At 37.5% G+C, this 12605-nt stretch overlaps 1 protein-coding gene across 1 annotated transcript in view; it reads left to right on the top strand.

Annotated features, from left to right (window-relative positions):
- Window positions 1-12605, top strand: part of ITGA1 (integrin, alpha 1) — a 175523-nt gene that overhangs the window by 25576 nt on the left and 137342 nt on the right. Inside the window, exon 3 of the mRNA XM_006889599.1 lies at window positions 10393-10505. Coding sequence (XP_006889661.1) covers window positions 10393-10505 — 113 coding nt within the window. The remainder of the gene's footprint in view (window positions 1-10392; window positions 10506-12605) is intronic.

Genomic DNA, 12605 nt, shown 5'->3' with positions numbered 1-12605 from the left:
CCAGACCTTTCTTTAAAGGCACTTCTGGGTGAATGCAAACCTATAGCATTTAGATTAGCAACTGAGTACATGCTCAACTAAGGAGGTGTATTTGTGGAAAGAAGGATCTTATGAGACTTTCTTTCATAACAGTCACATCCACAGACTTGAGGAGAGTCTTTGTACCAAGACAACCCTTATCTCAGGATTACATTATCTGAGATGCTTACAGTTTCTTTGTAAAGCAGTAAATGATCAGGTGTTTCGAATCACAGAAAGTGAACAGGAAAAGTAGTTTAGACTCTGCATGTTCCAAATGCACTCTAAATTCTACAATACAGTCACCTTAGTCACCTGTCATTTGCTGTTCGCACAACAGAGCCCTATTATCAATACATGTGTCACTATAGAAATGTATTCTTCCCAAGGAGAGTCTTATGCAGTTTTATCTTATGCAGATAAAAAGTATTGAATGACAAAGGTGTATTCTCTTGTGGTGGCCATAATTATAGCACACTCATGCATATGTTTTAAATAAAATGTATTTGAGCATGAAAGAGAAAAGTCTTTTTAAAGCCTATATAACTTTTCACATTTTTTAACATATTCTAGTTGTGTAATGTTTATTTTACATTGCCTATCCTGCTTTTTTTTTTCAAATTCATACTTTCTCTTTGCTACATGTGTCACTTCTTTGGCTCATTTGTTTCCAGCCCTTTGCTTTATGTGGCCAAAAGAGTTAAAACTCATTGTTGTTGTTGTTGTTGTTGTTAGGTGCTTTCAAGTATGACTCATAGTGATTCTATGAACAACAGATCTTAATTCTGTCCTAGCCTGTACCATCCTGATACACTGAGCCCATTGCTACAGTCACTGTGTCAATCCATCTCGATGGGGAACCTCCTCTGTTTTGATCCTCCACCTTTCCAAGCATGATAGACCACTATATAAAAGGTGACTCCTGAATGTAACTAATTACTCCACTATTGTACTTCAAATAAACTCATGACTAAAAAAAAAATAAAATAAACTCATGACTAACGGAAGTCCTTGATACTCAGATTGATGTTGCTTGGATCTGCATATTAGACATCAAGGAAAAGGTGGAAAGACTTCTCATGAAACAACCGAAGATACCACTCTCCAGAGGACTGTTTTAGTCATGGTTTTATTTTTTTCAAGAGTGAGAGAAATAAAAGATAAACATAAAGCAACTCAGTCATAAAACATGTTCTTCAAATAAATATAATGCTTATAAGGACTAGTAGGAGCTTGGATGGCAAAGTCAAGGCTCTGTATCTCTGGTGTTTTGATTCAACCAAGGTCTTCTAGGGAAGAAGGAACAATCTCTGTCATTGTGATTTATGGCTTTGGAAACATCATAGAAGGGCAAAGTGAGTTGAAATTGACTGGATGTCTGTAAGTGGTGACGTGAATGAGTGATGATGACAAGAATCACAACAATGGCCTTTCTACAAAGATGGCACAGAAAGTGAAGAAGTCCCTGACCCTCCCAAAACGGAAACCAAAGCAAAGGCATTAAAGGTGTTAAAAAGGCAGTCCTGAAGGGCATCCACAGTCACAAATAAAAGATCTGCACGTTACCCACCTTCTGGTGGCCTGAGACACTGAGACTCCAAAGACAGCCCAAATACCCCGGGAAAAGCACCCCCAGGAGAAACAAGCTTGACCTCTATGCCATCATCAGGTTTCCCCTCACCACTGAGTTAGCCATGAAGAAGATAGAAGATAACGACACACTTGTGTTCATTGTGGATGCCAAAGGATGAAATCAAACAAGCTGTAAAGAAGCTCTATGACATTGATGTGGCCAAAGTCAACACCTTGATTAGGCCTGATGGAGAGAAAGAAGGCCCATGTTTGACTTGCTTCTAAGTATGACACTTTGGATGTTACCAACAAAATTGGGATCATCTAAAGTGAGTCCAGCTGGCTAATTCTAAATACAAATTTTTCTCACCTCCTCCCCCAAAATATCACAACACTTTTTCAGTTTGCTGAATTTTATTCTAACTGGAGCCTTTTCATGGAGAAGAGATATTTCTCTCACTTTAATTAATTCCTTAGGTGTTTCTCTGGGAATCTGTAATGATATTTAGAACACTCTCTCATCTTCTTAATCTGAAGACAAATAATTTTAAAATAGCACATAAACAGTAAAGTCTCTTACAAATAAAATGTAACAACATGCATTAAATTTTAAACTAAAAATACCTGTTGTTGATGAAGTCATGTATCTGGTGTCTGCACATTGACCTGCTGGGTGTGGGCAGATGTTGTTGCTGTCATCTTCATTTCCTAAATAGGAAATTGAAATACAGGGAATGAAATGTCAAAGGCTTGGTATAACAAGCAGGCAACAAGGCCAGGACTTAGAATATCACACTTCTAATTTCTCAGCCATTTAGTTCTTTCTCTCTTATACCACGGACACCTGACCTGTGCAAAATGATTTCTGTATTGTCCCAAATAGTCAGCCTCTAAAAAGGAGGAGAATCACAATTTTGATCTATTGTCTAGTCTCATAAAACTCAAATATGTAGACCTGCCTTATTTAAGCTCATAGAATGTTTGACACAAACATTAATTCATTCAATGAATACATATTTAATGATTATTGTGTACCTGATATGATTCTAGGCATAAACTTGACTAATAGTTGTGTTAATGGATCTTCCTTGTATGAGCATGGATATTATTCTATCACTCACAACATTCTATTTCAGGATAGAACTTGAAATTGACTTTTTGATTATGAACGCAATACCATTCTATGAATGCAATACCATTCTTCTGTTTTTCATTCCCAACATTGTATACCATATGATTCAAAGTGACCAAAGCTTGTCCATCACATTTCATCTCATCTCATCTCATCTCATCTCATCTCATCTCATCTCATCTCATCTCATCTCATCTCATCTAGTAATAGTGCCTAGTATGTAAATGTTCATGCATTCCTTTTCATTTGGTACCCTTGGTACCAGCAGCCAGAAAATAAGGATACACATTGCACTGGGAAAATCTGCTGTTAAGGACCTCTTCACATTGCTGAGGAGTAATGATGTCAGTTTGAGGACTAAAGTGTGTCTGATTCAGGCCAGTCTTTCTGATTACTTGCTACGCATCTTACAGTTGGATAATGAATAAGGATGGCAGAAGAAAAGTGATACCTGTGAGCTGTGGTGTCAGAGAAGAGCACTAATCATTCCATGGATGGCCAAAAGAACAAACAAATATGTCTTGGAGATGGTGCAGCTGGAGTGCTCTTTGAAGGCAAGAATGATGAGGCTTTCCTCACATGCATTGGACATGTTGCTAGGAAAGGCATGTTGCTTTGGAGAGGGACATGATGCTGGGAAGAGTGGAGGGTCAGCAAAAGAGAGGGAGTCCCTGAACCAGGTAGATTTACATGATGACTGCCACAGTAGGCTCTCGTGTGTCATGAAGTGTGAAGATGGCACAGGATAGAACAGCGTTCAGATCTTTTGTTTACAGGGTCACTATTAATCATACTCCACTCGATGGTATCTGACAACAATTGCTCTAGACACTATAAATAACGTGCTATGAAGGGCAATGAATAAGTATAACAGAAGAGTTGATATCTTGAGCTGTGTTGTTGGAGAAACTTCTCTAAGCAGTATGCTTTCACTAGGATTTGCAGCCTCAGACCATATATGCATTAAGAGGATGATCAGTATAATACGCTAATCAAAAGGAAAGGCATTCAGAGCTACACAAACAATGCAATCAATAGCAAATAATTAGGAAAACAGACAAGACAAACAGATATGGAAAGGTAAAAGGAATTCCACACATGGCCATGCATAGGTTATGCAGATGCTATTTGTACATTCATATTAATGTAGTAGATGACACAATCTTGTTTAATGAAAGTGAAAAAGACTTGAAGTATTTGCTGCAGAAGAGCAAAGAATACAGCCTTTAATACTGATTGAATCTCAACATGAAGAAAACAAAAATTCTCACCACTGAATCAATAGGCAACATCTTGATAGATGGAGAAAAGATTGAAACGGTCAATGACTTCACCTTATTTGGATCCACAGTTAACACCCTTAGTACAAGTGGGTAGGATTTCAAGAAATGTATTTCACTGGGGAAATCTCTAGTCAGGGACTTCTCCAAATTATTGAGGAGCAATGTCAGTTTGAGGATTGAGCTGCACCTGATTCAGACCATGGTCTTTTCAGTCAATCATTTGTTATGTATCTGAGAGCTGAAGAGTGAATAAGGATTACAGAAGAAGAATTAGTACCTTTGTATATGATGTTATAGAAGAATAGAGAACATGCCACGGACTACCAAAAGAACAAATATATCTTGGAGAAGGAGCAGCCATAGTGCTACTTGGAGGCAAAGATGATAAAGCTTTGTCCCACATACCTAGGACATGTTGCTTATAGAGACTATTCCCTGGAGATAGCGATAGTGCTTGGAAAGGTGGAAGGTTGGTCAAAGAGAGGAAGCTCATAAACAAAACAGATTGACACAGTGAGTGCAGAAATGGGATTAGACATGTCAAAGACTGTAACGATAGCACAGGATAGGACAGGGTTCAGATATGTTGTTGATAAGGTCTCTATTACTCAACTCAATGGCACCTGTCAACAACAACAATTAGCATATGCTGAAAAAAATATATATATGTTGTTAATTGCCTTCACGTCGAGCACAACTCATAACCACCCTATGAACAAAAGACCTGAAGCCCCTCTATCAAAGTGTGTGTGTGTGTGTGTGTGTGTGTAATGTTAACATTAACATGTTAATATAATGTTAATAGCTTTCGTTTGCTTGGCTTCCAATCAACACTCTTAATACTACCAGCATCTAGAAAATTAAAAGAAGAATAATATTGGGAAAGTCTGTTGTCAGAGACATCTCCAAAGTACTGAAAGGTAATGGTGTCAGTCTGGAGACTAAGGTGTGCCTGATCCAGACCATAGTCTTTGCAATTACTTGCTATGCATCAGAAATCTGGACAATGACTAGAGAGGAGAGAAGGAGAATTGATGCCTTTGAGCTGTGGTGCTGGAGAAGAGTATTGAATATACTATGAACTGTTAGGAGAATAAACAGGTTCTTCCTGAAGAGGGTGAGACCAGGCTGGCTACTCCTTGGAGTCAAGGACTCTGAAGCTTTGTGTGAAATATTTTGGACATGTTTCAAGGCTGGATCCATCCTTGGAGAGGGACATCATGCTTGGGAGGTGTGGAGGGACAGTGTTAAGAGAGGAAGACCCTTGATTGATTTAGTGACTGGTGTAATGGGAGTAAGTGTGTCAGAGACAATAAGATTGACATAAGATAGAGCAGAGCTATACATAGTGTTGCTATGAGTCTCAGGTGACTTGATGGGATGTAACAACAAACATGTATATACACACACACAAATATATATCAGAATATGCTATATATACACATATGTATAGCAGAAGAAACAGATGACAATCCTGTGTGTGCTTCTTAATCATAATCAGCTCACCCTGGGGGAATGAGTTGCAATTTCTGGGGCCTTGGAACAAATGCCTTGGAGTATATCAAAGTTAATTGCCATAACATCATCCACAAAGACAATATTCTGCACCTTACATTGATATCTAATGACAAAGATCTCTAAAGAGCAGAACAGGGAAACACTGAATGGCTCAAAATCAGGAAAGGAGTATGTCAGGGATGCATCCTGTCTGTAGGTTTTCAATCTGAATGCAGAACAGATCATTGGGAAGCAGGGCTTTATGAGGAGGAATGTGGCATCAAGATTGGAGGAAGACTTAACCTACAATATGCAGATGACACAGACTTGCTTGCTAAAACTGAAGAAGACCTGAAGCACTTGCTGCAGAAAGTCAGGGACTGTAGTATTCAATATAGATTGAAGCTCAACATAAAAAATACAAAGATTCTCACCACTTACTTGGCCAATTGGCAGCACTATGATAGATCGAGAAGAAATTGAAATTGTTAGCAATTACAACTTGCTTAGCTCCACAGTCAACACTCTTAACACCAGCAGTCAGGGAATCAAAAGACAAATTGCACTGGGAAAATCTGTGGTCAGGGATTTCTCCAGAGTGCTAAGAAGCAATGATGTCAATCTAAAGACTAAGGTGCACTTGATCCAGACCCTGGTCTTCTCAATTACTTGCTTTGCTTCAGAGAGCTGGACAATGATTAAGGATAACAGAAGAAGAATTGCCTTCGAGTTGTGGTGCTGGAGAAGAGTCTTGAACTTACCATGTACTACTGCCAAGAAAACCAACAGCTCTGTCTTGGAGAGAGTAAAACCAAGTGTCTCCTTGGAGACTAGGATTTTGAAGCTCTGTCTCACATAATTTGGGTACATGGCTAGGAGAGACTGGTCCTTTGAGAAGGAAATCATTCTTGGAAGGGTGGAGGGACATCACAGGAGAGGAAGACCCTGGATGAGACAGATTGATATAGTAATTGAGGCGATGAGGGTTGGTGTATCAGAGTCAATGAGACTGGCTTAGGATAGGGCAGGATTCAGAGCTGTTGTTCATAGGGTCACAGACAACTCAATGACATGTAACAACAACAGCAACAGCCACTATATAAAGTGCAACTATTTTTTTCTCTTTGTCTGGATCAAAGAAGAGGGAAGAAAACCAAAGATGTATAGAAACAATTAGTCCAAAGAACTAAAGGATGAAAGGAACCTTAACTTCCTTGACGCTGAAGCCAGAAGAGTTAACTGTGTCCAGATATTCCTGTTGTTGAGGGCTCTAAAAGGGAACACAGTAGAAGATCCTGGGCAGAGTGATGGAAAAATATCAAACAAAACTAAAAAATATAATTATTGCCAGACCTATAGGTTCAATAGACACTCGTGGAACCTCCAAGACTATGGACCTTAACCACCCTTCGAACTTGGAACAAAACTCTACCTCTGTGGTCGAACTTTCAGCCAAAGAGTAGACAAACCTATAAAATTACCAAGGAGTCACTCATTCCTTTTAATAAGCAACCATATGGTTAATGGAACAGCATTTGTTCAAGGATAAATCCCTGAAGACAGAAAGGGATAGGCTGTTATTGTTGTTTTTAGATGCTGTCAACTGACTCATTACGCCCCTATGAACAAGGCTCTGAACCTTGCCCTGTCCTGTGCCATCCTCATCATCTCTGATAGATGTGAGACCATTGTTACAATCACAGTGTCAGTCCATCTTGTCCAGGGGTTCATCTCTTTTACTGACCCTCTAACTTTCTGAGCAAGATGTCCTTCCCCAGGGACCTGTCCCTTCTTCTAATACATACCCAAAATATGTGAGGTGGAGTTACATCATCCTTCCCTCCAGGGAACATCCTGGTTGCACTTTCTCCAAGACAGACTTGATTTTTGGTTTTGGTTTGGTGTTTTTTGTTTGTTTTTGTTGTTGTTGTTCTTGTCAGTCCATGGAACATTCATGGATTGATGGAAATGAGAATTACAGGGAGGAAGTGCGCAAAGTGTGATTACATTGTAGATATTTTAATTCATGTTTATAAAACAAAATGTGTAAGAATGATTGAATGAAAAATCAGCATCTATTGTAAGCTTTAAATCAAATCCCAGTAAAAAGGACTTGAATAAAAAAAAATCATCCAGAGGAAAACCATAAACATGTTAAAAATAATGTTTTTAAGGAGTCCATACCAAACTCTGGTGGTTTACTGGTAAGGAGTTCCACTGCCAGTTGGGGCATGTTCAAATCCACTAGCTGCTCCAAGGGAGAAATATAGTCCCATGTGATTTACTCCCTCTTAAAACCCACAAGAATGTTAGCTGTGAGTTAGTTTCAATTCCATGGCACGTAACAACACAATATAGCTGCATGGGGGTGTATGGAGGTAGTTTATAGTATGTTATTGAATAATATTAAAGATAGGTTAAAAAGATTAGAGTGATACATATTAAAATGTTCATGAATATTTTGATTATAAATGTCCAGCCTGGAAAGTCTTATGGGGGTTGCTAAGAGTTGGAATCAGCTCATTGACAGTGAGTTTCAGTTTGGAAACTTTCTACGTCATGTTGTTGCTGATTGCTGTGGAGTCAAGCACAACTCATAATGACCCTATGAACAAAAGGTCTGAAGCCTTTCTATAACTATCATAATTTCTCAAAGTTCGTAGAGTTTCCAGAGGCATGCTCTTTAGGAAGTAGATGCCAGTCCTGCTTCCAATGTCATAGTCTCTTGAATACATTCCTTTTATCTTGGGCTCTTCTTAATTGAAGGGTCCAGCCATGTTCTGACAAGTACAGAGCACAAAGACGCTATCACTTGTTTTGACCAGGGCATCTATTTTCAGCAACATAGCCTGAGATCACATTAGCATTCTTGGCACTGAAATACACTATTGGTTCGTGTTTATTTGCTGTCAACTTAATCCCCCATGTCTTTTTTCACATTAACTTTTAGTCAAGTTTCTTACATCTTGTACAAGGTATAGAGTATAGTATAGTATATAGAGTTAAGTGAAATAATTTATGTAACTCACGACCAAACTTTAACTAATTTGTTTGTATTTGTTTCAAAATGTTGATATTTCTGAATTTTCACATAGGAATATCAATTTGCTTAATCAGTGCCTTTAAGTATTTATGTCTTCACTCAAGCTGTCAATAAATATACAGACCAAAACAATTTCACATGCAATATCTGGTTTTTTGTTGTTATGCGTTTTTGAATCACCTGCAACTCAGTGACCTTATGTACAATAGTTCTAAATCCTGCCCAAACCTGAGCCAGTCTCTCTATCTCCAACACACCTACCCCAATTACCCCAGTTACTGTGTCAATCCATATTATACATCTTTAAAGCCTTAATTACTAACAACTCTAATATTTAAATGTGAGCTGTTCAACCAGCTGTGAATCTACAACTGTGGCTCCACCTCAATACCTAATATTCAACCATATTCATCCAGTCACTGAGAATATTATGGGAGACTTTGTTAAATCACTTCTTGAAATTAAAATGAATCATATTTATGTCATTTCTGTTAATTATACTTGTTGTGTACCGTCCAGTCACAACCAACCTATACTCCAGCGGGTTTACAGAGGCAGTTAATTGCATGGGAGGAGATTAGCCATCCCTCTCCTGCAGAGCAGCTGGAGGATTCAAACTGTAGTCTTTGGGATTGCAGCACAGCTTCTTACCATTAGGCCACTAGAGCTCCCTAATGATGGTCAGAGTGATTTATTTTAAGGGTAAAAAAAAATGAATAAGTTTTGTTAACCTGGATCTCATAACCTGCTTTATCTTCTAAGTGCTTAAAAGCTGTTGTTTTAAGATGTCATCCCGTTGGTTTCGACACATAGTGATTACGTATAATTTAACAAAATACAGTTTACTCTCTTACCATCCTCACAGTTGTTTCCATGTGGGAAGCCTTAGTTATAGTCACTGTGACAATCTTTCTCTGAATTTTTTCTTTTTCTTGCTGACCCTCTACTAGGCCTCATGTCCTTTTCCAGGGACTGGTCTGTCCTGATATTATTTCTAAAGTATAAGGTAAAAATCTCATAATACTTTCTCCAAGAGAATATTCAAGCTGTACTTCCAGCAAGATAAGTTGGTTCTGTCTTCAGGCATTCTGTGGTATGTTCAGAATTGTTTACCAACACCATAGTTTAAATATATCATTATTCTTTGCTCTTGCATATTCTTTCTCTGCCTTTCACATGCATATGAGGCAAAATCATGTTGTCATTAAGCGAGTTGAAACTAACTCATAGCTGACCCTCCAGTGGGTTTTTAGGAGACTAAATCTCATAGGAGGAAATGACTCATCTTTTTCTCTCAGAAGTGCTGGTGGATTCAAACAGCCATAGAGATTCCTGTTGGGTTAGCAGTGTAACTCCCTATGGACTACACCACCATAGCACATAAAAATATTTAATCATAAAACAATTAAAAAATATTAAATCATATGGGAATATATTTAAGCTGCTTGACTAATTTATGAAATTATCATTTTCTTGTAAGAAAAGTCATTTTTATTTCCATGTGTGTTTTGTAACCCAACACAATTGCAGCAACACAATTATTATTTTAGTCTCAAATAGTAAAATAATGAAAACATTGATAAAGTAAAACTAGGAAGGCCACTATGAGATCTATTTCTATTTTTATGTTTATGTTTATGTTCTATGTTTATCTATTTTATGTTTGTTAATTCTAATCAGTCTACCATTTGGAGAAGTCCCTCTCCCTCTACAAGGTAACTTTCAATTACTAAGAGAGGATGAATATCTGAGTAAGGCTATGAGAACTATTTACATAGAATCGTAAAATTACTATAATGAAATGTTTCTTAGTGTTAAAAATATTCATTTACTAATTTACATTCCAGGGTGCTTATTGGCTCTCCTCTAGTTGGCCAACCCAAGAACAGAACTGGAGATGTCTACAAATGTCCAGTTGGGAGAAGTGAGTCATTGCCTTGTGTAAAATTGGATCTACCAGGTATGTAAAGTTGAGAAGTAAAATATAATGCTATTCATGTCCACTTGTTGTTATGGACTACCTAGTTAGGACCAACTCATAGCTGACCCTCTAGCAGATTTTCCAAGACTAGAAATTGCACAGAAAGGAACTCTGATGGCCTAGTAATAAGGATCTGTGATACCAATCCAAAGGAAAGTGGTTCGAATACCCCAGCTTCTCTTCAGGAAAAGAGGAACAATTTCCTTCTCTGTGATTTTACTGCCTCTGAAATTCCATTAGATGTTTACCTATGGGTCAATTCCAACTCAATGGTACATAACAACAACAAATAGCACAGAGTTTTCCATCTTTCTCTGACAGAGCAACTGGTAGATTTGAAGTGTGTGCCTTTGGGTTTGCAGAGCAACTTCTTACCCACTAGATCACCAACCAGAGTTCCCAATATTCCTTTTTAAAATTTATTATTATTATTATTATTCGTTTTAATGAAAATTTACAGAGATTTTGGATTTCAATTCATTCATTGTTGTACTTTTCTCCCTGCCCACCTCTTCCCTCCAGTTCCTTCTTCTCTTTAAAAAGTAAAAGAAAAATTCTTTCATTGGTATACAATACCTCCCCACAAGTCCAATATTCTTAATAAAAAAGGAAGGAAATTTCAAGTAGCACACACAAAAAAAATTAGAAGCAATCTTAGAAACATTTTTAGTTCTTATAATTCAAATTTAAATAGAATGACAGTTTTCCCTCTACCTTTAATTGGCTTAAGAATTAATTGTGCAAAGTTGTAACTATCATAGATCTTGCTAGTGTTAAAATTTCTAACTTCCTCCAGTTTTTAAGGTCTTTTTTATAAACTGATGTTTTCAAAGAAATCTGCTCCTCAAAATTATAGTAAGTGTATAATTCATAATTACACAAATGATTCATAATTTGAAAGAAAATTATACAAATTACATTGCAATAAATTAAACTTTGAAGATTATTTAAAAGTTTATATGATAAAATAGATACAATGTTTATAGAAATCTCATTATAACTTGAAGATAACTAGAAATATTATTAGTACTCTCTAGAAATTGTAACTCTGCCAATGTCCTTTAAAATAATAAATACCATGGAAATTATTCATAGACTCACAAGTTTACTTTATATAATGCACTAGATTGTGGAGAAGCCAAAGCAAAGGGAAGAAATCAAGATATTAAGAAGTTGAACAGAAAATTCCAAAGGGGAGTGTGGGAATGCAAAGTAAAGAATTATAATGAAATGTGCAAGGAGCTAGAGCCATAAAATCTAAAGGGCCAAATTAGATCAGCATTTCTTAAGCTGAAGGAATTGAAGAACAAATTCAAGCCTGGAATTATAATACTTAAGGATGCTTTGGGCAGAATATTAAATGATACAGGAATTGTTAAAAGAAGGTGGAAAAAGTAAAGAGTCATTGTATCAAAAGGAATTAGCAGAGACAGAATAATTTAGTGAAACAATGTATGAGCAAGAGCCTGTGGTGATCCATGAAGGAAGAAGTTCAAGCTGCTCAGAAAGAATTGGCAAAAAACAAGGCCCCAAGAATTGATGGCATACCAATTGACGTATTTCAACAAACAGACGCTGCCCTGCATGTGCTCACCAAGTTGTGGAGGACAACCATGTGGCCAACTGACTGGAAGAGATCTATATTTGTTCCCATTCCAAATAAAGTGATCTGACAGAGTGCAGAAATTATTGAACAGTATCATTGATATCACATGGCAAGCAAGATTCTGCTGAAGATTATCCAAAAACAATTGTAACAGCACATCAATAGAGAACTGCCTGAAGTGCAGGCTGGGTTTAGAAGAGGCTGTGGCTCTAGGGATGTTATAGCTAATGTCAGATGGATTGCGGCTGAAAGCACTGGAGGAATGTCTGTCTGTGTTTCATTGGCTCTGCCAAGGCATTTGACTGTGTAGATAACAAACTGTGGCTGACTCTGAGAAGAATGGGAATCCCAGAACATGTGATTGTGCTTATGTGAAACCTATACTTGGACCAGGAGACAGTCATCATAACAGAGCAAGGGAACACTGCAGGGTTGAAAATGGAAAAGGTTGTGTGCCAAGGATGTGTCTTACC

The sequence above is a fragment of the Elephantulus edwardii genome, unplaced genomic scaffold, assembly GCF_000299155.1.
Source record: "Elephantulus edwardii isolate Elephantulus edwardi_28Jun2011 unplaced genomic scaffold, EleEdw1.0 scaffold00079, whole genome shotgun sequence".
In the NCBI taxonomy this organism is placed as follows: domain Eukaryota; kingdom Metazoa; phylum Chordata; class Mammalia; order Macroscelidea; family Macroscelididae; genus Elephantulus; species Elephantulus edwardii.
The sequence above is the reverse complement of the archived record's forward strand: the minus strand, read 5'-3'. Positions and strand labels throughout refer to the sequence as shown.